The sequence below is a fragment of the Zonotrichia leucophrys genome, chromosome 1A (genome assembly GCF_028769735.1).
Source record: "Zonotrichia leucophrys gambelii isolate GWCS_2022_RI chromosome 1A, RI_Zleu_2.0, whole genome shotgun sequence".
Classification (NCBI taxonomy): domain Eukaryota; kingdom Metazoa; phylum Chordata; class Aves; order Passeriformes; family Passerellidae; genus Zonotrichia; species Zonotrichia leucophrys.
Window position 1 is genome coordinate 10,802,649 of NC_088170.1, and position 27,199 is coordinate 10,829,847.

The window sequence follows — 27,199 nt, forward strand, 5'->3', positions numbered from 1 at the left end:
TTTACCAAGTAAGGGCTAAGAATTTTACCCTTGGGACATAAATTCCCTTGAAGTTGAAAGCTGAAAATTAATAAATCACCAAAGTAAACTGGGCTTTAGATTCCAATCTGTCAGAGATGGCTTGGTACCATCCCACTGCAGTAAATGCACGTTCATGGCAAATAATGAAACATACACAGAAGTGCTTCTTGTCATGCATGAAAAAGTACCAAAGAAAATCTCACCTCCTTATGATCTTCCACAACTGTCAGGATTGTGTCAATTGTGTGCAAGATGCCCATGGCCATAACCGTTTTGTCCTCTACTTCCTCATATTCCTCACTCTGAAGTACTTTACCAAATATTTCAGCCTGTGAACAAAACCAACCAGCTTGACATTCAAGAGCAAACCCATGTTTCTAATTTGTCATTCAAAACCAAGGCAGTTAATGCAGCAGCAGCAATGCCTTATCTCTAGGAGCTGTCAGCACTGAAAAATATGCTGGCTGCTTTTGAAAGGGGAATATAGCAAATTAAAATCTCCTCTTTTTTTTCAGAAGTCTACGTCAAGTCATTTGAAATGCTAAATAGTTAGATTGTGGCTCATTAAAACCAGTGACACAAATCAGTGCCTTTGAAAAATCTATAGGTTTTAAAGATGCTTCATACAGAAAAAAAAAACCACAAATAGTGCACACACTACAGAGGGACTCTTACAAAGATTACTTTAAACAGTGTGTACTTCAAGCAGAGTTCATTAAATGTTCAAAGTAGGACATGCTTCTGCCTGGAGTGGTCATTTAGTATTGCTCTCACCAGGTGCTGGGTCATGTCCACAGCAATAGTGGCCACTTCCTGGCTGTACTCATAGATCATCTTCTGGATTACATTGGTGAGATCATCGTTCTCTGTCTCCCTCACAATGTGCAGGAGCTCATGCATCACTGGCCTCACATAAGGCTTCACATATTCCTTGGCTAAAAGATGAATAGAAAGCAGGTGAAATCAGCTATCCATAAACACAAATATACAGCATCTTCAAACTGCCAGGTAGCTGACTACTCTTGAACAAAATAAGTTTTTAAAATTTGAATTCACTAAAGAAATAAAAAAGCCAAAAACATACCCAAGGCAATTTTACAGTCTGTAACTCGTAGACAGAGTAAATAAATTGTGTAATATTGAAATGCCACCTACAGCTAAAATCCACTTTTGAAGGAACACTTGCTCTCATACATAAAGCAGTGCTCATTTTTAAACACACACACTGCTTAAGTTGACTAAAAAAACCCCAAAGATGGGTGATATTTACTTTATAAAAAACATGCTGATTCCAACTTCTTTTGCATCATAAAAGCTTCAAGTCACAATTCCGGGATGTAATGAACAAGTGAATCTGCCTAAACATGATAAAATATTCTGAAATCTATGTCTTCAAATGACAGAAATGTTTAGACAAATCTGCACCAACCTCCTTGTCTTGACAAAAAATCAATAGATCAGTGTATACAGCTGATGAATCACTGTCACCTACCTTGCTCTTGGTTGCTTATTAAGGTCTGAAGGGCTATGGCTGCTTCTACTTTGACAGGCATCTCCTTATCATCAATCAGGCTCTTCTTTGTCAGCTCTACTGCATTCCTCAAGTTTAGCTCATTGTGAAATTTCAAAGCACTGAAGGAATGAAGTACCCAACAGGACTGCAAGGCAAAAAGAGAAGCAAGTGAGTGACTATGGCAATTTTAAGCAGTTTTAACTGAGTCAAAACCAATGCTAACTATCTCCCTGCTTGCATGCATTGCTTTTTTCCCCCCACTTAATTATGGTGTATTCTTTCATTAAATGTAGCACAGGTATTGCACTCAAGCAGTTCTTTATTGTACTTTCCCAAATTCCAATAAATTCAGTGTGCACATAATTTGCATTCATTGCTTTGGTCCTTCTGGGGGAAATAAAATCAGAACAAAACAATGAAAACTGTTTATCTATAACTGATATCAGCACTTGGGGATTTTCTTCAAGCAACACCCAAACTGATGTTACCTACTTGTGGAAATCCCTGCCTATTCTTCACAGCCATCTCTGCTAATGAAAAATGGCCACAATTGCTGCTCAAATTCTCAAGTTTGATTGAAGAGGTGAACATTAATACAACACAGTCCCTCTATCAATTCCTTTAACTGAAACATCATTTTTTAAAACAAAAATTATGAAAAAATACAGTACAATAATGTTATTTCAAATTTTACTATGTATTTACCTAATACATAGTAACATTCAGACTGAAATCAAACTGCAAAGGAAGGAACCATGGCAAATACTGGAATTGATGTAACAGGTGAACTTACTCGAGCTCTGAGGTATCCCAGGTTAGACATGAACAAGGGAAACACATGATTCTGTAGCATCAGCTCCATTTGATCCTTGAAGACACTCTTCTGTTTAAAAATTAATTTTGGAGACCATTCATTTCACAGACTTCTTTCTAGCCCATAATGCATTCCAAATATCAATCATGGGAAACACAATAATTTGTCTATATAATAAAGGTATCCTCTCACAAAGAGAACTGGATCCCTTACCTTGAATAGAGCCAACTCAAAAGCACAGCAAGTTCAAAACCAGGTAAGTGAAAGAACTGTACATATAATATTTTATTTGGCATTATTCATTACAACACGTAAACTGGAATTTTCATGTTATTTAAGGCAATTAATACGAGCTGATTTTTCCTAAAAACTAACAAAGATCAATAACCTGGTAATTCCATTCTTCCTACAAAGGAGAAAATACAAACCTGAAGACAAATATGGGCTTAGTATGGAACAGATTTGAGTTTCAAATGAACTACTGTTACTCTAAGTACCAAAACTTACTATCTTGGACACTACAGCAACAAATCCCATCTTTTTTTGTGTTGATTAATAGATGAAGATAATTCCTTTGTGACAGAAATTAATTCCTTTGTGACAGAAATTTCCTTAGCTGGAGAAGGATACTGGATGAGAGTTATCCTTCATTATTCCAACCTTAGCAAATCCCAAGATTCTCACAGGAAGCTAGAACCAGCATGGAGATTTGAGACTTTCCTTATAGTCCCAGAAAAATAGAAAAGATACACGCTAGGGTTGCTGTTACCATCCAAAGGAATGGTTCAGTGGCAAAGACAGAAAAGGGTGAAATGGGACACTCAATACAACATGTATCTTAATGATCACACTTCATTTCACCAGTGCACACAGCATTTTTTTCCACACTCATCCCCAGCCTTCACAGAGCTGGATGAAGGACTGAGCAGAGAAAAAACAGAGAAAGGAAAATACTGCTGTTTTGTGCACACTGGTTTGTAGGCTTTGAACTGGAGCTGCTGTGGGGAGCCAGGTGGCTCAGGCAGGCCCATTGTGTCTCTGAGCTCCTTACACTCAGGATCTCAGTCAGCTCAAGAGCCAGAAAGCACTTACAAACCCAGGATTTGATATGGAAACAGCTGATGGAATGTTTCAATGTGTCACATTCCAAACACAAGAAATTCAAATTTTAAAGGGGTCTGTGGTGTTTGGGGTTATTACTCTTGTATAAAGTGCAATATAACCTCATGTTTCAGGATTGAAAATTTCAAATAGGAGCAGAATACTGGAATAAATCCCCTTTCTTCCCCACAGGACAGAGATAAATATGTTAATATGAAAGTCTCCTCACAACACAAACAATGTTGTCCTCATTCACTGTTATACTCTTGCATGAGGAAGGACATTTACAATCCAAAACAATCTACAATAATTCTGCAAAAGTTACTGATGTTTCAGGATTTAAGATCAAAAAATAGATTGGTAAAAAAACAGATGGTCAGTGCTGGTAAGATGTTGCTCCTAACTGAAGACACATCCTGCACAATGAGACAATTCAGATAAAATACAATAAATCACTTTTTAAAAGAAGCCTCCAGCACAAGATCACCATTCTCATGCTACAAGTGATAATGCTTTGTCAGTTACTTCTGACATGGAGCAAAGGCATATTTTGGACTCCATCATCTACAAAAGCACCAGGCAAACTGTAATCAATTGCAATTAGAGAGCAACAGTGTGCATTAAACTTGCATTCAGATTGCAGAAATACACCCAAAATTCTGAAGATGCTGTCTATAAAAAATGGAGGAAGGCTCCTTGTTCTTTTCAGCTTTTTTCATAACTCCCAACTGAGAGATGAAATAAGACTTAAAGCCACTTATTGAAGAGTGAAAGAGTTGGAAAGCTAGACAGAACACCCCTGTTATGTGTTAAGTAAACCTTTTCCTGGAACCAGAAGCAGCCCATAACAGTGCAGGCTGTTGGGGAATTTCATAAAGAATCATAGGCCATGTTGCTGATAGAATGCATGTTTGCTTTCTTTACACTTCCATTTTCCCAGTAAAGCTGGAGGGGACCAAGGGACTATCATGTAACAAACAAACAGAGCTTTGGAAAAACGTGAGAAGGAAATATCTGTGTATAAAATTGTGATATAGAAACCAGGAAAGAATAGTAATATTTTTAACTAAACAGACTCTCATATTCTGATTGCAATCAGAGTGCAATCTCTCTACAGATTTTTATAAATATGGCTAAGGGCTAGTCATACTTTATAAAGTAAGAGTATTTTAATTTAAATCACAGCTGATAGCAAGAATTGCAAACTTGTTTTCATTTCTTTACCCACTTACCTTCAGCAAAATATCTGCTAGGGATCCTATAACATGCAAAGCTCCATCTTTTTTCCTTGGATCAATGTTTGGCTCTGTCAAAATCTGGTAGCAATATGCCATCATTTTTGGTAATACCTGGGCAGGACAGAAAACACACAATCCCATTAGTCAAGTTATTTTAATAGCATCATTTAAAAAATTCCTATGACATTTTCAAGAAGAAATTTTGTCTTGGCCAGAGCAATGTGAGGTACTAAATGCAGCATCTTTCAATAGTTAAAGTGTAAAACTTTGGAATTTTCAACTTTTCAGCCAAACTGGTCAAAATTAGATTAATCTCCATGAAATTTCTCATTACTAATAGCAAGTAAGTTATTTTTGTCACTGTCTTGAAGCAAATCAAAAAAAGTGATGAAAAGGCAAAAGGCTCAAACAGCACCTCGCCCACTTTTTCTCTTCTTTTCTGGCTTGTCTCACACATAAATATAAATACATATGTGTGTGTGCATATATCTATGAAAATACATATATTTTCAAGGAGAGCTTGGACTAAAATCTCATAAACTTCATCTGATCTATTGATTTTGGCAGTAGTTTCTAAAGTTGAATAGACTTAGGAAAGTTTCTTGGCAAAACCAATGGCTGAATGTGATTTCCACACTCATTATGTGGAATGCCACTGGGATGCTCTAAATACAAATTATGAAAATGAGAAGCAGAATCAGTGGACAAGAACTGTTTTGACAATAAAAAAGTAGAAAGGTCATATTCCACCTATTCCACCTAATGTAAAGACTGTGTTCTCCTCTGAAAATCCATCTGGAAATGAAGCTCCATGATTACTGGATGTTAAAATGAAACCTAGAATAAGATTTGCCATTTTAGCCAACTGTGCTTTCTAGGGGGCTTGTCTGAGTATTTTTGTACAGGTCACAGGAAATTCAGAAATATCTACAGAAAAGTTATGTCCTCATTTAAAGAGTAACTATATGGAATGGGTTTTGTCCTTGCTAACTTCAATGCTGTTAAGAAGGATTTTAAATAGCATAAGTGAAAATTAGTAAGGATCAGATCCACTTTCCCTCCTGCTCCAGTTTGTGATGCTGAGAACAGCTGTGACAGATGCTGTTTGTAAACCTGGGAAAATCTATTCCAATATATCTATTCCAACCTATTTTGTATCTGGCAGATGCATTTTAAATCTGGAAGAAGAATCCACTTAGTATTTGTACACACCATATTTTAATCTCCCCAAACAGACAGCATTCAGCCAGGAAACATTTAACTATGTAGCAGCAAGTATATTTTTCAAGATTAGCTTCCTGTAGCATCTTCAAATATATGGGGAATATAACTTTAAGAAAAATTAAAATAATTGAAAGTCACTGGTTTTATACCTCTTTTCTCTTCTTTGCAGCAGTGTAAAGGAGATTCTGTGCTGCTGTTGTTGTGGATGCATAGTCCTCAAATACATCTAAAAAAATGGAGAGAAAAGAGCATTAAAAATTTATTTTCTGAATAATAATTTTTTTAGAAACCATCTTGGTTTTGGGATATCACAAAACTTGGATGAACCTCAAAATTATTGACATGATTCTCTTCACTTCCTGGTTAAGGATTCAGATCCAAGCTTATGTCACACACCTTACTTCTGGCCTTCCAAATCCACTGCCACTCTTCATTCCTTTAATTAAGAATATTCTCTTTATTCATTAGCTCTTTTGAGACCATATACAAGGGATGAAAAATCCTGTCTCTTTTTTTAATTAAAACTCCTATAGGAAGAATAACAATACACTCCAGTACCATCTGTAAACCAGATGTACACATTTTTGACTTGATTTTATTAAAACCTCATGGGAAACTTTTTGTACATAAAATCTACTTAGATCTGGAGTAGTTTTAAATCTGTTGAAAGGTCAAGTATTTTAGTTTCATTCATTGTAACTAAATCTCTGCTGCTCATACTGAAAGTATAATTTATATCTTGAAAAATAAGATCTGTGCTGCAAACATTTTCTAATCCAAACATCCCCACACAAATTAAATCAAACTAAAAGATCTTAAAATGCTATCTTAAAATGTGACTCAAATTACACATCAACTTTTCCTGAAAACTTTCAAGATAAAACATCATTAGGAAATACTACCAGACCACTGAAATCCTTGTTCCAAACAAAAAAGTGTCTCAAAAAAATTCCATTTAATGGACTTTGATATGTGAGTGCAATGTCCTTTGAGTGGTTTTTTACATTCCATGATACAACCTGAATCTGCTTTTAACAGCCTCAGCTGCACATAAAAATAAGATTCACTACTTACACAGAAAGAACTGAATTCACACACCAAATATCAAGGATGTATGTATCCCCTAGTGATCAACACTATATTGTAATTAATTTGTTGCATAACAACTCTCCAAGCTTTTAAATAATTCTATGAATATTTAAATTCCATTTTCATATACACTAATCCCAAATCAACTAATTAAAATTTCCCAAATGCTGCATATATATCTCTGTGGTGCCTGGCTTGCAGGAGTTCTCCAGCTAAAACTGCTGTACTTTTAAAGTACCTTTCTCCTTTTCAATGACATGAATCTTTTAATAAATGCAATTATTCATAATATGACCCTATGTGTTATTCCCAAGATTTTGCACTGTGTCTTTTGAAGGAATATATATATCTAATTATCTTACAATTGAGTAGTAATAAGTGGCAGAAGAATGCTGAAGGCATTGACAATTTTCAGCAGGGAAAGAGTAAGTCAGGCCTCTTCTGGCCAAAGTGAGAGCTGCAGGAAGCTGCAGACAGCTGGCACATCTGCAAGGCAGGATTCTGAAACAAGGGAGCAAGCCAGTCTGTCTGGGCTGCTCTGAGCACAAGTGAAGTAGAAAAAAACTCTGAGAGAATCATTTAGATCAAAGCTGCCAGCCCCACAGCCCAAATTCATCTGACCTGCCACATGGTTTTAACTACAGATTGGTGAGATTTAAGAAAAAAGTTTTGTTCTTCCCATTGTTCAGGTGAAAAGAGACACTACAGTGGCCATGCTGATCACTGGAACTACAGGGTACAGTTATGATGAAAGCAAAAAATAAAGCCAAATTACCAAATTTCATGCGGATATATTCATATGGATCCTCTTGCCAGAGCTCCTCATCCTCATCCTTGTAGCACATTAGAGAGAATATCACCTCCTCTGTTATGGTCTAATTTTAAAAGAGCCAAATACACATAAGTACACAAAAAAGTCAAATTCCAGTACAGCTGCTCTCCCCCATTTAATTCATTAGACTTATTTTTCTGGAGAGTTACTTTCCTTTAAGCAGCATTCTTTTATTTTGTCTACCAGAAACAAATTCACATTATTATAGGTACTTTCCTTTTGAAACAGGCCCAGACAGCAGCAGTAGTTATACAATCTATCTTTATAATATTACATTACCATGCACAAAATACACTTCAGGACCTGGTCTGTACACAGCAGAATATTACATTCTGCAGAAGGATCTCACCAATGCAATCCTTAACATGAGAATGGATTTCAGAGTCCTTCCCCTTAAAAGTCATGGAATTAACTAACCACACAGGGGATCTTATGATGTGAAAAAATAAAAGAGCAGGAAGATCACTTTTCATTTGTTCTTTAGTTCACTTATAAAACATGTCCTTAAAAGAGGGTTTAGCTCCTCTCAGATGAATGTTCTCTTTGTGCACTATCTTTGCACTACCATCAAAAATCAATGACAATCCTGAACACCAGGAACTAATAAAAGCCAGAACACTGACTTTCTAGCAGACTGTAAAAATTCAAATAAAGAACTTATGGAACAGAATCTTTGCTTGAGTTAACATTATCTGCAATAAAGGGTAGTCATATATTGCAAAATTCAACCACATTTGTGTAGAAATGCTATTTTATTTTCCAGATCAATTGCTGAATGATTAGTGAAACCTTCTTTAAAAACACAAAACTTGGGGGGCTGGGGGATGTTTTTTAACCCCTCTGATGACATGCATTGTTTATAACTGGGTTTTAAGCACTGACCTGTATGTGTGGCTTCATTTGCTTCCATGTGATAGAGTGAATCACCCCTTGGTTCAGATAATTCAAAGTTTGCTGAAGAACACGTGGTGCAACATAGTCTTTTTGCCTGTACTGGTCTAAGATTCTTAAGAGAACCTAAAGAAGTGACAAATTGGTATTTTTAAATGAAGACTGAAAATTCTGCCTCATGCATAAACATGCAGTGCACTTCCTCAGTGAATATACATGAACAGATAAAGTAGTTTTACAGTAGATGTTCTAGCATTAGAAATCATTATAATGCCTTTGATCCAAAAATCATAAATAATTGAAATATCAAGGTTCTAATCCTGCAAACATTTATGCAGATGTCCACCTTTACTATTAGCTCTACCATGTGATCATTTGTGATTATAAACCAAAGATACTTCAGTAGTGAGAGGCTCACAGTATAGAGAGGCCTCAGCAAAATCTGGAATAGGTGAGGAAAAGGCACAGTGAGATTTTCAAACTGGGGCTTCTATACCTGCTCAGTGGTGTCTGCATTCATATTTAATGACAGGTCCCTAAAGAAGACAAATTACTTTGGAAGAACAGTAAAGAGAATAGAAATACTAAACCAGGAAAAAAAATAGGTTCACCTAAGCCTCTGAATCAGAGGTGCAAACCCCTTAACTTCAATTACTATTGTAGCCATCAGATAGTATCACCTGGCATGCTATTACCAACTCTATCATACAAAGCTTCCTTGGTAAAAAATTTTCCTCTACTAAGAAAAAAACACAGAACAAAGCTACTAATCTGCACCAATGGCAGGTGAATTATTAGTGAGTGTAAAGAAGTGTTATTCATATACATGAATAACAATAAAAGTCAAGGGCAATGCATAACAAAATTTTGAGTCATATGCTTTCAGCAGAACAATTCTGCTTTGTAATTCTTCAGAACATTATAATAAATTTTATTTTGAATATAGCTCCTTCATTAGGAATACAGAGTTTGATGTTAAGTCTTTTATATGAAATGCTCCAAGGACAAGAACTGTCTGTATCTTATAAGACTCTAGCACAATGTCAGCACTTATCAACTGATGAATAAGTAACAAAGGCTTAGTCATGTAATATTCACAACAGAATTCTTACTAACTCTGCAAGGAATAATGATAAATCACTATTTAAGAGCCAGAAATTGAAGAAATGTGCAGATCATCCAGTACATTTATCTTGAAAGCTAAACTGTCCCCTCTGCAACGTAGCTTAATACCTTAACAGAAAAACTTTAAGTATTTCAAATTATAACTGCCCATGGGAGTCCATTTTTCTGCTCAGAAGTTACACACTGCAAGGAATTTAGAAAAGATACTTGGCTATTTCTCTTTTCATTTAATTTACAACCTTACCACAACCATTCCCCTCCTTAATTCCTCCTGATGGATAAACTATTCTGTTGTCAGACTGGATGAAGAGTAATTTTGTTTAGCAACTTTATCAGAACTGAACTGTCTCCACACACCATGTTAAACACAAATAATTAGCATTTGTAACAAAAAATAATTTCCTTGCAAATGGTGAATTTAGGTTATATTTTCACATAATATGCTTTCCAGGAATAAAATAATGTTCACTGCTGTTCTCCAGACATCTTCTAATCTTGTATCTTCCTGAAATAAAACAGTATCATTGGATTAGTGTGACAGGCCTGAAAATACACCCTTGTATGAAATGAGGCCTCTGCACCAAAAGTGTTCCTCTCAGTTGTATCTAGAGTGCTTATACATGACAATAATACCATTTTATCAGCACTCACCATTTCTGAGAGTTTTCCTGCAGTGTTTTTTGAGTTGCTGAAAAATTGTGTTATTATACCTCAGCTGTATGGCACTGAGTTCTAAAGAACTTCTCAGTCACTACAAGGAAAACCTGCCAGATTCTCATCATTTTTGTTCAATAAATGAACCTCAACACAAGCACTGTTAAAAAGTAATACATTTCTTCAGTCAAAATAATGCAATCCATAAAAAATGAACTGTGCTTACCTGTTGTATGCCCACAGCATAGGTTTTTAAAAAGAAGTCTGAGAATTCAAAGTATTCTTTAGTTACATTTCCAGGACTTCCATATCTTTAAAAGAAGAGGACACAAATATTTACACTGTGAGAAGTGCATGGTGTCAGGAAAATACAGTACTTCCTAAACCATACAGGACTCTGAGTGGTCTTGCATCAACAAAGGAAAAATTTACCAAATTCCTTCTAAGCTATCCTTTCCCATGTAACACCTCACTTCCCTTTTCTTAAATTATCCCAAGGTAAGGTATTATACTGAAGTAAACATGGCTTTTTGTCACAAGCTCTGTAACTTCCATGTTCATGGATTTCTTTCCAAATCTTCCCCTGCCTTTATGTTTGATAATATAAACACTTGTAGCTGAGTGTATTAAAATAAATATGTAGATAAATAGATTTACTTTTCCTGTGGGGCAAGTTTATTGCCATCTTAAGGGAGTCAAATCATTTCACTAAGAGCTGAGACCAGCAGTTGTGCCAGTGCAGCAGCAGGAAAACCTCTTCAGTGACCAGGAGCTGCTAAATTGCTCAAACTGTCTTCTCTACTTGCATGCCCAGTAATGGCACAGACCTGTAACCCAAATTTAGTTTGTAATCAGTTACCTTTCAAAGAGACGAGCTACAATATGCAATGCCCACTTCTTGCATTTCCACCACACCAGCTCTGGTCTGTCATCTTCATCAATTTGCAAAGTCTCCTACAAACAAATACATTTATGTTAAATTAGTTAATGTCATTTGTTGAGAAGCAATTATGTTTTAAATATTCCTTGCTAAGTAAACCAATATAAAGAGACAGCATGGACTAAAGCTTTGGTTCTGTTAACAGTTATATGAGACTCAGGAATTTTCAGTTATCTTAATTAGGTAGTATAATGTCTAAGTGCAATACCTGCACAATGCCTGTACTTGAATTTTAAAATTATGCATATTTAAAAAATGCAAATTCTCAGATACACTTGAATACTACATCACTCTGGCTCAAAAATCCAAGGATAAGACTCATAGGAAGAGAACACTTAAAAAATCTTTATACTGACTGTTCCTCAAATGCCAACACACAAGTTTCAGAGGCCTTTACAAAGCTAGAACTCACCAGTGGTACATTTCTATCAATGATGGTCCGAAAGATCTCCATCCACTGAGTCATAGTCTGGTTATTCACCAACTGGAGGGGCAATGCATACTGCAATAATAGAAAAAATATGGTATGAAATACTATTTTTCACTGTAAAAGGCAGATCTTTCTGCAGCAGTTATATTCTAAGGAAGATGAGGTTTTAAGTAAAATTAAAACCAATTAGGTTACATATCAACACTACTCTAATTGCATTTCTCTTGGTACAATTTGAAAGGGAATTTCTGAGCAGACACAATTTGAGGAAAGTTCCTCAGTCTAAGAACTTGCCATCTGTCTTTGTTTTTCTTCTTCACAACAGCCCAGGTACTTTTTAAGATTACAGCAGCATCAGTATCACAGGGCTTTGGCAAACTAACAGCATTTTAGCAAGCAAAATGTACTCACTGTACAGAACCAGAGGACACAGCCTTAAGCTGTACCAAGGGGAATATAGGTTGGATATTAGGAAGAAGTTTTTTATGGAAAGAGTGCTAAAGTACTGGAATGGCCTGGCTGGGGAGCTGGTAGAGTCACCACCCCTGGATGTGTTTAACAAAGCCTGAATGTGGCACTTGGTGCCATGGTTTAGCTGAGGTGTTGGGGCATGGGCTGCACTCGATGATCTTGAAAGTCTCTTCCAACCTGGTCATTCTGTGATTCACTACTACTACCAAGCTACTATCCCATAAACCTCACTTCTCTACAAAATCCAAAGAAAAGTACCAATATTCAGCCAAGTTATTGAAAAGAAAAATAGAATCTTGGTATTTTTTAAATTCTCCATCGATTTAGTAACAAACTATTTTAGCTTTTCAACACACCCTAAGGATTTTCAGGCTGTTCCTTATGAAGGATTTGGTTTGGTTTCTGATTGTAAGTACTCCTTGACAAAACTCATCTCAGTAAAATCCAAACTCATCTCTCTGAAGTGCATGTGCCTTAATACATAGTATCTGCCAGATTTTCAGCAGGTAATGAGAAATGCCTCCTAGTGAAGTGCAACATTTGACAATGACACTACAAAATTCATTACTGACACTTTCAGAGACCAACCATATGGTCTAGATACCTAGTTTGTAGCAGGCTATGTGCAACTTTACAAAAATAGGAACGCTTCTCTAGTGAGCTTACAGATACAATGTGCAGAAACACCCTGCATTCATTAAAAATTTAATCTGGGCTATGATGTGATCAGCTTCAAAGTAGAAAAATCTATAAATATCCTATTTCTATAACAGCTGTTTATTGTACATGACTTTTCCCATCCAAAAGGGTATTCTTATTCTATCACACCTCTGAAAGTAGTGAAGGAGGTCATTGTGCCTAGCAAAGTAAAACTTTGTTTTTCCTCTACACAGATGCCAACCTGAACAAGAGCATAGAAGATTTTTAAGATTTGTTTCTGAAGCAGTACAGAGTAATGGGAGTTATCAGGCAGAAGCTGGATCATCTGCTGCTGAATCCGAGGCAAAAATATTTGCATGGCTGCTATGAGGGGATCTCGTTCCTCTGCCTTTTTGTACCTGCAATAGAAATAAAAATGTTGGTCCAGGATCTACACACTGGTGATTCTAATGCCTATTCCCCACCAACAATTTAATTTTGGTGCCCTAAAAAACAAACCAAAAAAAGAATATCCATTACTTACTCAATCACTCTCCCCTCCTCTAACCCCCATCTGAACCCTTTGTGCAAATTCACTAAAAATACCTATAAATAAAAAAATGGAAAACAATACACATTGCCTTACACAAAGGCAGTTACTGAGAGGAAGAACTGCTGCTCTTTATTACTGAATTGTCACCTCACAGGAGCAGGGATTTGAATTTCTCTGCTGTTCATACCAATGCTAAACCTAAGCTGGGTGCTAAACAAATGGGAGTGAACAGCCATTGAAAGGGAAAGACAATTCCTTGCTTTGGAAAAGATTCTCTTTCTCCATTTACATTCCTTTTGTGTGGTTTATACATATGTTTCTAACAATAGGCAATTAAAAAAAAGTGATAAGCCCTACTATAGTGCTCCTAATTTATGCTGTGTGGATTTAGACTTCTTGCCAGGAAGATGCTACAGGTAACAATATGCAATAGCAGTATGTGACAATGACAGCACTGTATTCATGACATAAAAGCAGAAAATAATTTGCATTCATACATTCAGAATTTGGGGTACCTTCAAACAGAGAAAGTTATAATCCTAAGGTTACTTTTTTACAGCCAGATCGAAAGTATAAAGTCTGAAGAAAAAAGCTACAGTAAATTCATACAGATTATTGCTGGCACCTCTGCTTTCAATTCACTAATGATACAAAGATGATGAATATTTTTCATTTATTTGCAGGAAAGGAAGCATATGATAATTATTAATTCCCATTTTCTATCTGAATTCCCTTGTAGAACTGCCAATGCTCTTAAGAATGTAATTTTCAGCAATCAACTTAGACCGAAATTACCAATTCCTCATTTACTGATGGACATCAACTTACTCATAAGTCTTCACCAGCTGATAGAGGCACAGGAGGCTCCCAAGCCAGCTGCCACTGTTTGGAGACTGCAGGTAATATCCTATCTTGTCTACCACAGCTGTCCAGTGGCCAGGGAAGTCATGTTTAATGATAGCACGGAGGCACATTGTCAGCTGGGCTCTAGTGCAGGGAGGGAAAAAAAATCTAAGTGAATAAGGTCATGGCATAGTGTTTAAATTAAAGGATAAGTCCCAAATCTGGGTTTATTGGCTACAATACCTATATTATGTCATAAGTATAAAACATATTTTGACAGCACTGAAAGAGTTCTGGGAGTACCAGAGGAAAAGCAAGAAAAAAGAGCTCAGGAAGTAGCAGAGGAAAGGCAAGAAAAAAATCCGACTGGATTTAACGTAAAAGAATAAACTAATTTCAGAATATTTTAGCTACTTTTCTCCCTCCCCCTTCACATGCATCAAGCAGTATTTTAAAAGAATTACTTGCTCATGGAACCAGCTAGCTTTGTGCTTTGACAATGAATGCTATACTTGCTTATCAAGCTGAAAGCAACCACAAAAACACAAATTTGTATGATTTCATTAAAGAATAACGGCCTGTGTTATGATCCAAGCCACAGGCTCCTCAAGAAATTACAATTTTCCTGGGACCTTCTAGAACAGCACTTTCTCAACCTCCAAAGCATATGGCAGAGCCAATTAGTTAAACATCATCTTACTGTTTCTCTCCTGCCACACATTTTTAGATGTCACTCACAATGGGGAAGCAAGGCAGAACTGTGGATTGACTAAACTGAGGTGTGACTAAAAAAGCTGAGCAGCACTGAACTAGAACCTGTGGAGAAATACTTTTAGTTCTGCTAAGTAATGAAAAAACAAAGCCTGTAGAAAATATCAGTTCCCATCCTATCAGCCTCACTTTAATTAAAGGGGTGAAAAATCATAATTGTATTATGTTTGTGATTCTTAACTATTCTTCCAGCAAAAGCAGAACCACAATTTTTCATTCTTTTAATACCTTAAAACCAAGAACCCTAATACATAGTTAAATACTGAGGTTACAGATAAAAATTGATAAAGTAATTAAGAAAAGGGCTACTAGAAAAAAGGAATCTTGGACAGTATTTCCCTGAATGGTTAATTCCATATTGCAGACAGCCCTGTATACACTATCTGCCTTGAATCAGCCAAACAGACAGGCTGTTACTACAGCAAGTGCTACAAGACACTTTGAACACCCTTAGAGGATAAATCACACCACAGGGCTCACTGCCAGGTTACTACTTTTCTGAAAAACACCCATGAATAAGTGTAAGCAGATTATTATTACTTTGGCTAAAAAAGTACTTGTCTCATCTTCAAAAACATAGAGATTCTCATGTTAACAACTGCAGCGGTGTTCACAGGGGTCCCAGGATGAGGGAAGGAGAAGAGAATGTTGACTCCATATTTCAGAAGCTGATTTATTATTTTATGATATATATTATATTAAAACTATACTAAAAGAATGGCAGAAAGGATTTCATCAGAAGGCTAGCTAAGAATAGAAAAGAAAGGAATGATAACAAAGGCTTGGACTGTGATTGGCCATTAATTAGAAACCACATGAGACCAATCACAGATGCACCTGTTGCATTCCACAGCAGCAGATAATCATTGCTTACATTTTGCTCCTGAGGCCTCTCGGGATTTTTTCTCCTGAGAAGCCAAGGAAAGGATTTTTCATAAAACATGTCTGTGACACACAACATCTGACTGGCAGGTGTGAAAACCTGAGCAAGAGAACCATGTGTGTGCAATGTAAGGTACCTGACTAAGTCAGGAGAACGAATGATTCCCTCCACAATGTTATCCCGAATCTGCTGCCGATCGTTCTCGTGGATGTTGAATGGGAAAACGGCTTCTCCAGGGGGTGGCTCACGGTCTGGCCAGTACTGGGTCACCATGTTCTTCAGGTAAATGGCAGCTAAGGACAGATAGCAGGGAAGGAATAGTTAAATTCTACACATTGGCCAGTGCTCAACATGCAGAATGGCTACAAGTAGAACAAAGAGCAGAAAAGGCAACTGAAAACCACCGCCTGAATTCTTAACAATTATGGGCACTGAGCACAGCTCAATCAGAAAAACATTTTTCTTATGATTTCCACAAGATCAGACTCAAGCACCTGATCAGAACAGACCAAGATAATACTTCCATCAGCATCTATCAAGGTACATTTTTACAACAGTAGTCTTCCATAAGAAAATAATATAAGAAAATACTTCTGTCATTCTAAACAAACCAACAAAAATGTACTTATGTGTGTTTTCACTCACTCCTAAAACAAGGACTCAAGCTCAGTAAGTGAAGTTTTGGAAGGCTCGTGTAAACAAATCACTGCACACACAGATGGGACACTGCTTGGGGAAATGCCCAGTATGAAACTGGCACATGGCCTACCTTCTATTCACACAGAAATGTTTGTTGTGAATTCCCTAAGCTTTATTTCTCTATTAGGATTTCCCATAATACCTCTGAATTGTTCCCTTCTGTCTCACATGAAAAAAACAAGAAAAATAAAGTTAATCTTCAACAGAAAATAAAGCAGCATTAATGCATCAGTACTAAAATGCCTGAAGGCATTCTTCAGGAAACATAAGAAATATGGTATGAGGCATTAAAGGAATGTTCTTAATAAACTCTTATGCCTGGACACTGTTTTGGTTGATTACTAGCTAGGGTTTTAAAGTAGAAATAAGATATCCTTGGGTACAATCATTTCTTTTAGTGATAAGAAATTGCAAAGCATGAAAACATGTAGTCTGTAAAATATTTTATAGGAGCAAGAGGAAAAAAGCTCTTTGTCTATGACATGCCAGACTAGTCTGACAAGAAACAGGTCCTGAAAGACCAGCCCAAGACTTTAATCCATTTTGTCCATAGATCTTGTTATTATACAAATTTTTGGCTTTTAAAAAATTCCCAGGGAAATCTGTTGGCTTGCAAACATGACTTAAATGTGCATCTCCATTTTACACTTCTCTTCTGTATAAAAAAAAATTACATTCTACATAGTTGGTTTTTTCCCTGAATGGTATTGAAATGAGAGATTAATTTATAAAAATGACCTTATGGAGTTTAGATTAAGCCTCAAACTTTATCACAGAATGGACTAACAACACCATTCAAAGTTGGATTATCTTTGAAAAAATAAAGGCCAGCATGACAAACAGAATATGTCAGCACGCTCCAAAGCACTCAGGGGATTAATGGGATCTGCACAAAAAAAACCCCAACAGTGCTTCTATGGGAAATGCTGTTCCACAGGATAAAAACAAAGCTGTGAATGAAACAGTATTAATTAATTTACTGAAAGGCCTGAACAGTCTCTGTATCTGACAAACATATTACAGAGGAGTAGTTAAAATGGATTATGAGAATTTAAAATCTGATCTTCCACAAATGCATATAGTAAAATGAACTGCACCACTATACCTGAACTCACACACACAGCTGAGCAATCCTTCTAGACATGCTCAGACTGTAACTGTGCAACCTATCAGTGATGTGACCTTCCTTCATATCTACTCATTTAAGCCACCAAGATACTGACTAATGTATGTGGCTACCCGTGATCTGTGAATTAAGGAGTGATTTCCCTTTTACAGAAATTTTCACTTTTCCAGAAAAAAGAGATTCAAATAGAGAAACATGCACTCAAATGTGATACCCTTTTCTATTTTTAAATTCACACTTATCCTGGCATCATGACTTCTGCACCAGCAGGAGAAATAATACCTAAGGGTTCTCAGTTTTGAGTAGAAATCATGCTTTTCTCCTGTCAGTATCACAGCAATCCAGCAGGGATCACTATACACACAGGGAAAGCCAAAGTAGGACTCTATCCTATAGCCATGATTTCATGTGACCCTCACAATGGAAAGAAACAGCAAAGATAAATCCTTTTCATTTCTTCCCCAGAGCAAACCTGAACTGACTTACATTGCAACAGTTCAAGAGTCTGCTCAAGGAACAGCCTGCCTGAAAGAAAAGGGAATAAGAGATTTCATCTCACCTGCTTGACGCACTGGAAATTCAACCTGGTCAGACACAATGATTTGCAGCAGGCTTGGAGCAAAGTTGATGATCTTGTAGGACTGAAACACACAGACAACACAGTTAGTAAGTCACTATGTTTAAAGCAGACTGCATTAGCAAATGCTGAATGATGAATATAGACTAAGGATTTTGCACTGCATTTGCATCCTCCTCATGATGGATGAAAGGTTTTGGGACTTGAATTTATCCAGACCTGCAGAAATCCAAATAATTCCTTGTAAAAGCAAAGCATGTAATTGCACATGGGCAGAATAAGTAATGTGAAAAGGTTATCAGTTACAGACTAGTGATAAAGAATATTTAAATAATTCTAAGTATATATAGTGAAAAGTACTAGATATCTGTCTTTGAATTACTCAACTTAGCCCCATAAGTCAAACAGACATTGACAAGCTCCACCAATAAATGTCATTTATTAGCAAAATAGTGTGTGGCAGAACAGCAATAGCGAAGAGATTTTTAAAAATCATTTACAATTGTTTTCAAGTGTAAATAGCATCTGCATTAGCCATATACAATTATCTTTTAGCAAACTAGATGTATAGTGCCTCTCAATAAAAACTGGGGAAACAGTGGGACAAACATATTCAATTAAAATCAAGTGTAGGCAGATAACACTTCAAAACCCACAGCCTTCATGGGAACTTTTCAAACGCTACATCAGCCATGCAGCTGAAGAATTTCAAAGAGAAAACAATGCTCAGTGAACTTCTGAGCAAAGCACACCAGATTTAAAAGATGTGACAACCTGATAGCTTTATCCTGCTGCCATCCACCAGGGCTCCTCCAGCGAGGAATCGCTGACTCAGCGTGGTGCAGTTACTACTAAGCCTTGGCAGATCAGCGCTGGTAGGTCAGATCTTTCATCCCTTGGATTCATGTGTTTTATGCTCAAAGAGAGGTTTCTCAGGGCTAGATGGCAGCAGCTTTCTGTATTTCACCTTTTAGAGCGTTTCTTCCCACTAGATTATGCCTGGCACTTCTATGGTTGCTCCCAGAGTTGTGCTTAAAGGACAAGTATTGAACATCCTCCTACAGAACTCTGCCTCATTCAAAAGCTGTGAAATAAAAGATACTTTCTGCCCTTCATGTCCCCAGCTCTTTGATCTACCATATCCATAACAAGGTGAAATTACACTGCTTTCATGATGTCTAAGTGTCCCAGCTGCATCGCAACACTATCATTCAATAATTTCACCAAATCACTTAACTTTCTGGCCCTCATTTTATTCCCTGTAATGATAGTGTAATTCTAACTCAGAGACTCATTTGATGTTTATAGAGTAATCCGAGATCTGAGATAAAAGCAGTAGTGGCAAATCAAAAGCATACTCTCCTGCAATTTCCTTCTCTATAAACTTTAATTATCCCTAAGAAACGTTCCAAATAAAGTAAAAGCTGTAACACCCAGCACAGGAACTCCATTTATCTACAGACATGCTGACTTGTTGAAGCATACTGGATTCCAAAGATCACCTTTTAATCCAGTAGCCTGGAGTACAAAGCCTGCCCTTCAGTCACTACTGGACAACACTGGTGTGTTCTGACAGGGCCACATTCGACTGCAGCATCCCCCAGCACTCCACACCCAAGTTGCACGGAGGTAAGGAAAGCACAAAAAATCACAGCAGCACAGAAACCCAAAACCATGCATGAACTCTAACCATCCTTTTTGGTCTTAACAGTGCCTGTACACTGCTCTCAGACCCATCTACCAAGCTTTTACTACTATAAACACACCAATTAAAAATGCAGCTTTGTGGGGGGTGTTTTGTTGGTGGTGGTTTCCATCTGCAATCCCACCAGTACCACATTTAGGCTGGACACGGTGCTAACAATATTATTCACAATATTATTCCCTTTTCCCTGTCCTAACAGTTTTTACTGAATCTACATTAAAACCACTGCTAGGTCAGGAAGCTTTATGAGTACTACTTGTGCTGGTGTACAACTGCTCTCCCTGAAGTTTTGCCAGGATCCACACAAACACGGTCATTTGCCTCCGTGCCAGACGGGCTCAGCAAGCACCCGGAGTGACAAAGCCGTGTGCCGCAGGCGGAGGGACAGTGTCCCCGAGGGGTCCCATCCCCAGCAGCACGGCGCTGTGGGCGCGTCTTTACACGGCACACACCGCCACCCCTGCAGAGATCGCCGGGCCCATGAAATCCTTCTGTTCCCTGCTATTGTCGTGCCCGGAATTTACATTTTTACATAGCTCTGTTTACTACTCGTTATCGGAAACAAGAAGACTGTAGAGATCAACAGAGACTGTGAGCCCACGTTAGAAACAAGACACACGATTCTGTTGTATTTGTGAAGCTCAAATTACATCCTGCTCATTTGTGCAGCAACAAACCCGGGTCAGGAAAACTACATGCTGCTTGCAGTTTTTAGAACAGAGGACTTTTTAAAAAGCTGCATGCAGCAACATTTTTCCTATACCAGCACATTCTCGTCTGTTTAGTTGTCATGCTAATTGTGATCTTGGGATGTGTCCCTTCCCTGCATTGCTCCGGACATCAGCAAACAATGCTGGACCCATCACAGGAGCAGGTGCAGAGCAATTGTCAGGTGTATATTGTGACATGGAAATGGACATGGAAGAGCTGGATGAGTTAAACAAGACAGTTCTTTATATCACTGCAGCTGCACCTTAACAAAAGGAGAGCAGGAATATTGTCAGTGCCACAGGAGGAACACAAAACTATCTGCTGATTTTGAAGAGCGGTGCCCAGGAGCCGCAGGGAGGCACCAGATGGCTGAAACAGACCTTCAGCACAACTCCCACCACACAGCACGGGGCTTTGTGCCCTTGGTGAATAATCACACTGCCCTGAACCCACACTGCTGGCATCCGGGAAAACTTCTTGTCAAAGTGCCGATCCACTGGGGCACGTGTTTATTTTGAAAGAGAAAGTGGAAGTTTTTGAAAAGAAAACTGTCGCTGAGTACTTACAAAGAGCAATTATTTTAAAGCTGTGTAAAACACACACAAGGCTGCTCTTGTATGAATCCCAGATTGGAGCATTTATCTTAAAAGAGAATCTCACTTAATTTCCAGTGGGATTAAGAGGATGGGATACAGCAGTGTGCAAGGCTAGCAGCTACACTGGGAAAGGTATAATTGGGAAGGCATAATTGGGTAAATTTACAATGGTAGAGATGTATATGAGCCATGCATGTTGTTCCATCTGTGTCTACTCTCTCAGGATCTGTGGACTGCAGCTGCACAGCTTTTTGCACTCTGTTCCTTCCCTGTGTCACCATCACAGCTCCAGGCTTCAAAAGATCAGAGAACACATCTTTTCTGCTTATCTCCTCTTCCAATTGATTAGGTACAGAACATATGACAGACAAGTGAGCCTCAGGTGGGCTACTGAAAAACATCAAGATGTAGACCATCACTTATAAAGGGCCAGAATATAAGGAGAGATAAGTAGCAAAAAATACATTAAAATCTCCCCAAATAGATCCTACTGAAGCCAACACATCTCATACCTAATGTTCATATTTGGCCCCTAGGTTCTCACACATCATACACTGCCAAATTCATTTCATGAAGCATTATTCTTGTGTCTTGCTTGCTGTCACATTCAAAGACCAAAACTGCTCCAGAACCACAAGAGTCAGAACCTTCCCACTGTACGAGTGCAGAATGGCACTGAAAGGTGCTGCTTCCCCTGCAAAACATCAGGACACTCTAGCACAATGAATATGGGAAATCTGGAAGCATTCCTTCACATTCTGCAAGCCCACAACATCCTTCTCCACCAGTAGTACACATCATTTTTATACCTCTGAATACAAGTATGGCACATAAAAATCGCTGGAAAAACAAACTGCATCTCTGTTTGCAAAAACAAACACACAGAAGAAATTTGTACCTTGAATTAATGAGAAATGAACTTTTTGCAAAGATAATTTCAGGTTTAAATACATCTGATCCACATGCTCAGCTACCTGGTTTACCAAGTCTTATTTTCTGTTTCTGTGTACTGAAAATGTATACTTAGAAATTCCACTGGCAAGCTTAGGAGAATTTCTGCAGTTGTTAATAGCATTTCACTCTTGTTCTTTTACACTGTCAGTCAGAGACAGTTGTTAAAACAAACCAGAACTTCAAAAGATACTTTTCTTTCCCTACCTATATGCAAAGATACTATGTAGGGTGGGGAAAACACTGTTTTCACACAGAGGGAAAATAAGCTTGTGTAAGAACCCACCTGAATTTCTTTTCTGTATGGGTTCTGCTGCCAAATTCATCCAGTATCAAAGAAACTTCACTTTCCACAAAACTTTTAATTATCCAAGTCAACTTCCTCATCAAATTGGTCTCAGATTTTTCCCTCTAGGTATCATGAAGTGCTCACTGGCACTTAGAGAGTGGCCTTAAGATCCCTGCCTACTATAGCAGCCAGCTCAACAAAGATGTGGAAAGATTTGGAAGGAAGCCAAACTTTATTCTGGATTCTTCTGCTTTTGGGTAATCTTTTCACACTTCTTCCAGCACTGCTACTCAGTTGCTGTCAAAGCCAAATTATGTAACTCCTACTCAATATTTAAAAAGCCCAACTGTATCTCTGCAATTGAGTTCTTGTTCTCTCCTTTGCTACAGGCCAAAGGAATGTGTTACAGCATGTTGGGCACTGAAGATTAATGTATGGAACCTGTATGGGAATCCTACCTGAACTGGAATTAGAATGACTCTGTACATTCACAGCACTCCAAGAACTGGCACATGAAAGCAGTATATAACCATAACATAAATAAATAAATGAACCCAGCAAAAGTCCTTGAAATCCATGAGACAGATGTAACAAGAGTGATAGCCTGGAACAGATACTGACAAATGATGCACAGAAACTCAGTCTATTTCTTGGTATGATACCTAACCATTCTACTAAGCACAGTGTGAGTGATAAATATCATCATCAAGTGCACTCTAATTACATTACAGAGCTGAACTAAAAAAAGGCAGGGCAGGGAGGCAAAAGAAAAATAGGGGGAAGGAAAGACATGTACACTTAGAAACCCAAGAGGCTAAAAGGGAAATGGCAGCAATTACACGAGATAGACACTGACTTGGCAGGAAACTGCTCTAGTTTAGCAAGAATCAGATTTCAAATAAATCCCACACTTACAGTTGTGTTCAGACCACAGAGAGAAGTGAAGTTTGTTAATGATTTCCAAGTAGCATCAACCAAGGAGAAAGATCAGAAAAATCCTACTAAGAACTGAATGATCTATAGGAGTGCACCAACACAAATGGAGTTGGGTAAGAGACCAAAGTACATGGTCAGGGACTCAAGGATGACAGAACTTCTCCTAAAAACTGGAGGTTTGTGAGTGAAGAACACCAACAGAATAAAAGGATCAAGGGGCTTTGGTATATTGAGTGATAAGAAACATGTAGATGTTGGACACAAAGAAGATAATTGAAGATTTAGTATTTAATGAGGTATTAGCAGCTTTGAGCACAAGACTTTCTGGAACACTGCAAACACAAATGACCAGACTCCACAAGAAGGATTACTTCAAAGGAAAATTGGTGCAGAGAAGAGCTGTGCTCCTGTTACTAGATTTCATAAATTCAGTTTTATGATATGGCAAAGGAAACATAGCCTGCTGAGTATAGAAAAACAGGCTTCTAGGGGATCAGCCTCTGACAAAGCTGACAGAGAGGCTATCAAGAAACCTGAAGTAAGATTGGCACAAATGGATGTAAATGGACCATAAACCAATTTTGGCTGAAAACCAACACTTGTTTCTAGCTGCAAGAGGAAGAAAATTCATAAACAGCCTTCTAATAGATATAAAAAGGACCAAAAAAAGGGATCCCAATTCCATTTCTGAATGCAGTTAGGTGATAATCCAGGAGGCAGACAGCAAATTCATTGATTTGGGTGTATCTTTATGCAGGTATAGGAACATACACAGGAGAAAGAAGCATTTTCAAACATGCTGGGACTTCTTACACGTAGAAAAGCTTTCATTCATGTAAACTCTATCCCCCATGCTCTACACTGCAGGCAAACTGGAGTCAGGGCTATTATTAGGATATTGCTCTGAAGGACTCTGCACTGGAGCAGCACTGGGGTGCCTACAGACAGGCACTGTCCTGGTGCACTGGCAGGATTTGCAGGGTCTGGGGAGCTCATGGGCTCAAAGCTGAATGCCAGTGCACGCTGCAGATGAGCCCACACAGGCAGGTTTTACCTCAGCACCCCTGAACCTGCCTCAAGAGCAGCATCCTTATAACTGTGACACAGAGCAAAGGATTCCTGTGCTGTTCAGCCAAGGGCTCCAGCACCACTTATTGACAGAGAATTTTCTGTTTGGTTGGTGGATTGGTCCCTTTGCTAGAGCAGCACCTGGACTGCAGCCCTTGCAGGAGCACAGGGACATGTCAGCACTACCATCAGATACAGGGGAGGGGAGTCTGACACGTTGCTTTGAAGCCTTGCTTCAAAAGCACTAAAAAGCTTCAAGATGTCAAAGTCCCACTTTGAGCAACATTGCTTAGGAGCACTTTTGTTCCTCTCATCCAGAGTCATGTCAAACCCAGCACATTTTGTCACATACATCATGCTTCACCTAGTAACGGGAAACCTGCACAAAAATAGGAATGTCTTGATTCCAGAATTCATTCTTCATAATAGTTAGGAAAGAGAAAACGCATCAAGTATTTAGAAAGAAAATTCTGCATCTCAACCTGGTCTCAGTAAGTCTGCTTGCACTCTTGAATCTAAAACCTGTGCCTTTCATGAGAACTGCACTATCCATCACTTAAACTTAGAAGACTTTACAGCTCTCAGTCTTAAAATGCTTTCAAGACTGTTCCTGAGCTTCCCAGTAGTTACTGGTGATGACAGCGTTAGGAGCAGGACCCAGGAATCCAGGAGCAGCCTCTTTGTTGTGAGCAGAACACTGTAGCAGCAGTAATTTGTATTGTTGCTTAGACTGCTGTGCAACAGGCTGCTTACAAATACTTGTCATTTCCCTCTCAGCCCTTAACAGCAGGGATAAAAACAGATATTGATACAGTTATATGCCAAAAAGAGGAAAAAAGCCTTGCATCCTTATCTAAATATTCTCAAGAGCATTTCCAATGCCCAGCACTTAATCCACTGATTTACTAAAGGAATTTACCAACGGCTAAAGCAAGGATTAGCTATATCTAATTCAGAAGGAGTTTTAAGTTGTCTAAATATAAAACTAAGCTGGAGGAGCAATCCTGAAGAGCATAATTCCTGACAACCAATTCTCACTGACTATTTTGTTAACACACCAACACACCCAAAAAATCCCAAGTCCTCGACGAGAATTGATCAAATATTCCATCAAAGCATAGAAATTAAAGTTTCATTAATGCTGTGCAAGGGAACTTTCTCTTTTCTCAAAGGTTCAAAGGCTGGGGTCACAGTTTCATTCAGTGCACACTGCTGCTGCTCTAGGAAAAGGTTTTTATTCCCCAGAGGGTGTTGGGCACTGGAACAGGCTCCTCGGGGAAGCGGTCACAGCACCAAGCCTTGACAGAGTTCAAGAAGTGTTTGGACAACACTCTCAGGCTCATGGTGGGATTGCTGGGGACGGTGCTGGGAGCAGGGCCAGGAGTTGGACTCGATGATCCTGACGGGTCCCTTCCAACTCTGCATATTCTGTAACTCCGTGAATAACTGCAGGATGCCAGGACATCACTGCCCACGAAACCTAAGGCGCCTTTCTCCAAGCTCCCCTCGCCGTGCGGCCGGGCGGGACAGAACGCGCCCCCGAGCGTCACTGCCGCCCGTCCCGTGAGCGCCAGGGCCACAGCAATGTCATCCCTCCAGCGCCGAGCGGCAGCGCCCCGGCCACGCCGAGCGCCGGGCTGCCGCGCTCGGGAGCGCCCGGAGTCCCGGCACCGCGGGCACAGCCGAGCGGGGGCAGCGACCCGCCCGCTCCCGTTCCCGGCCCGGCTCCGCTGAGGGCGGGCGGGCGGTCCCGGCGCCGAGCACTGCTCGCCCCCCGCCCCTGGCGGCGGGGCCGGACGCCCCCGTGCCGCGCGTGGGGCGGGCCGCCCGCGGGTCCCCCCTCACCTGGTTGAGCTCGTTCTCGGCGGCGACGCGCAGCTTGGGGTCTATGGTGCCCTTCAGCGCCTGGATGATCCTGTTGGGATCCATCTTGGCCTTCGGCCGCCGGCAGGCAGCGCTTTCCCGGGGCAGCAGGACGCGCAGGAGCCGCCGCTAGCGCCGCCGCCCCCCCGTGCCACCAGCGCGGGCCCGCGTCCCCCACCCCCCCCGGCCCCTCTCCACAGCCATTCACCGGTTTGCGACAGCTGGAGATCGGGAAACGGGCGCTGCTTTACGGCCGCGGCGCCGCCTTCTGGCTTCGGGAAGGGGTCGGCAAGAGGCGGCCGCCATCTTGTTGTACGGACAGGAGTGCGCCGGGAGGGCGGCAGGGGGCGGGGTCTGCGGGCCGCGGCTCCATGGGGGCCGCCATGGCGCTGTACGGAACGGCGGGGGCGGCTCCCGCCGCACCCTGCACGGATTATTTTTAAATCAGGATCTAAAAATCCCATTTTTCTTTCTTGATAGTTTAGTCAGTTTTTCTAGGTAGCTTTTCAGCTTTCATGGCAGGCTTGGGCGCTCTGTATTTGTTATCCCGCGGGACAAGAACGAAGAGTGAGAGCACGGAGACTGAACGGGGTGATGAGGTCAGGTCCATGGAGGAGGAGTGACACTGGTCACACTTATCCAGGTG

At 39.4% G+C, this 27,199-nt stretch overlaps 1 protein-coding gene across 2 annotated transcripts in view; it reads right to left on the reverse strand.

Annotated features, from left to right (window-relative positions):
- The window catches only part of IPO8 (importin 8), a 42,654-nt gene extending 15,855 nt beyond the window's left edge, over positions 1-26,799 (reverse strand). For both annotated transcript variants that reach the window (XM_064737437.1, XM_064737443.1), the window contains exons 1-16: positions 26,536-26,799; positions 18,417-18,498; positions 16,169-16,325; positions 14,364-14,522; positions 13,245-13,401; positions 11,855-11,944; positions 11,362-11,456; positions 10,729-10,813; positions 8,715-8,849; positions 7,776-7,875; positions 6,061-6,137; positions 4,682-4,798; positions 2,328-2,417; positions 1,514-1,679; positions 796-956; positions 225-350 (exon numbers count right to left, since the gene is read on the reverse strand). In XM_064737437.1, the coding sequence (XP_064593507.1) occupies positions 225-350; positions 796-956; positions 1,514-1,679; positions 2,328-2,417; positions 4,682-4,798; positions 6,061-6,137; positions 7,776-7,875; positions 8,715-8,849; positions 10,729-10,813; positions 11,362-11,456; positions 11,855-11,944; positions 13,245-13,401; positions 14,364-14,522; positions 16,169-16,325; positions 18,417-18,498; positions 26,536-26,619 (1,881 nt within the window). In that variant the 5' untranslated portion in view covers positions 26,620-26,799. The remainder of the gene's footprint in view (positions 1-224; positions 351-795; positions 957-1,513; positions 1,680-2,327; positions 2,418-4,681; positions 4,799-6,060; positions 6,138-7,775; positions 7,876-8,714; positions 8,850-10,728; positions 10,814-11,361; positions 11,457-11,854; positions 11,945-13,244; positions 13,402-14,363; positions 14,523-16,168; positions 16,326-18,416; positions 18,499-26,535) is intronic.
- Between the last annotated feature and the right edge of the window lie 400 nt (positions 26,800-27,199).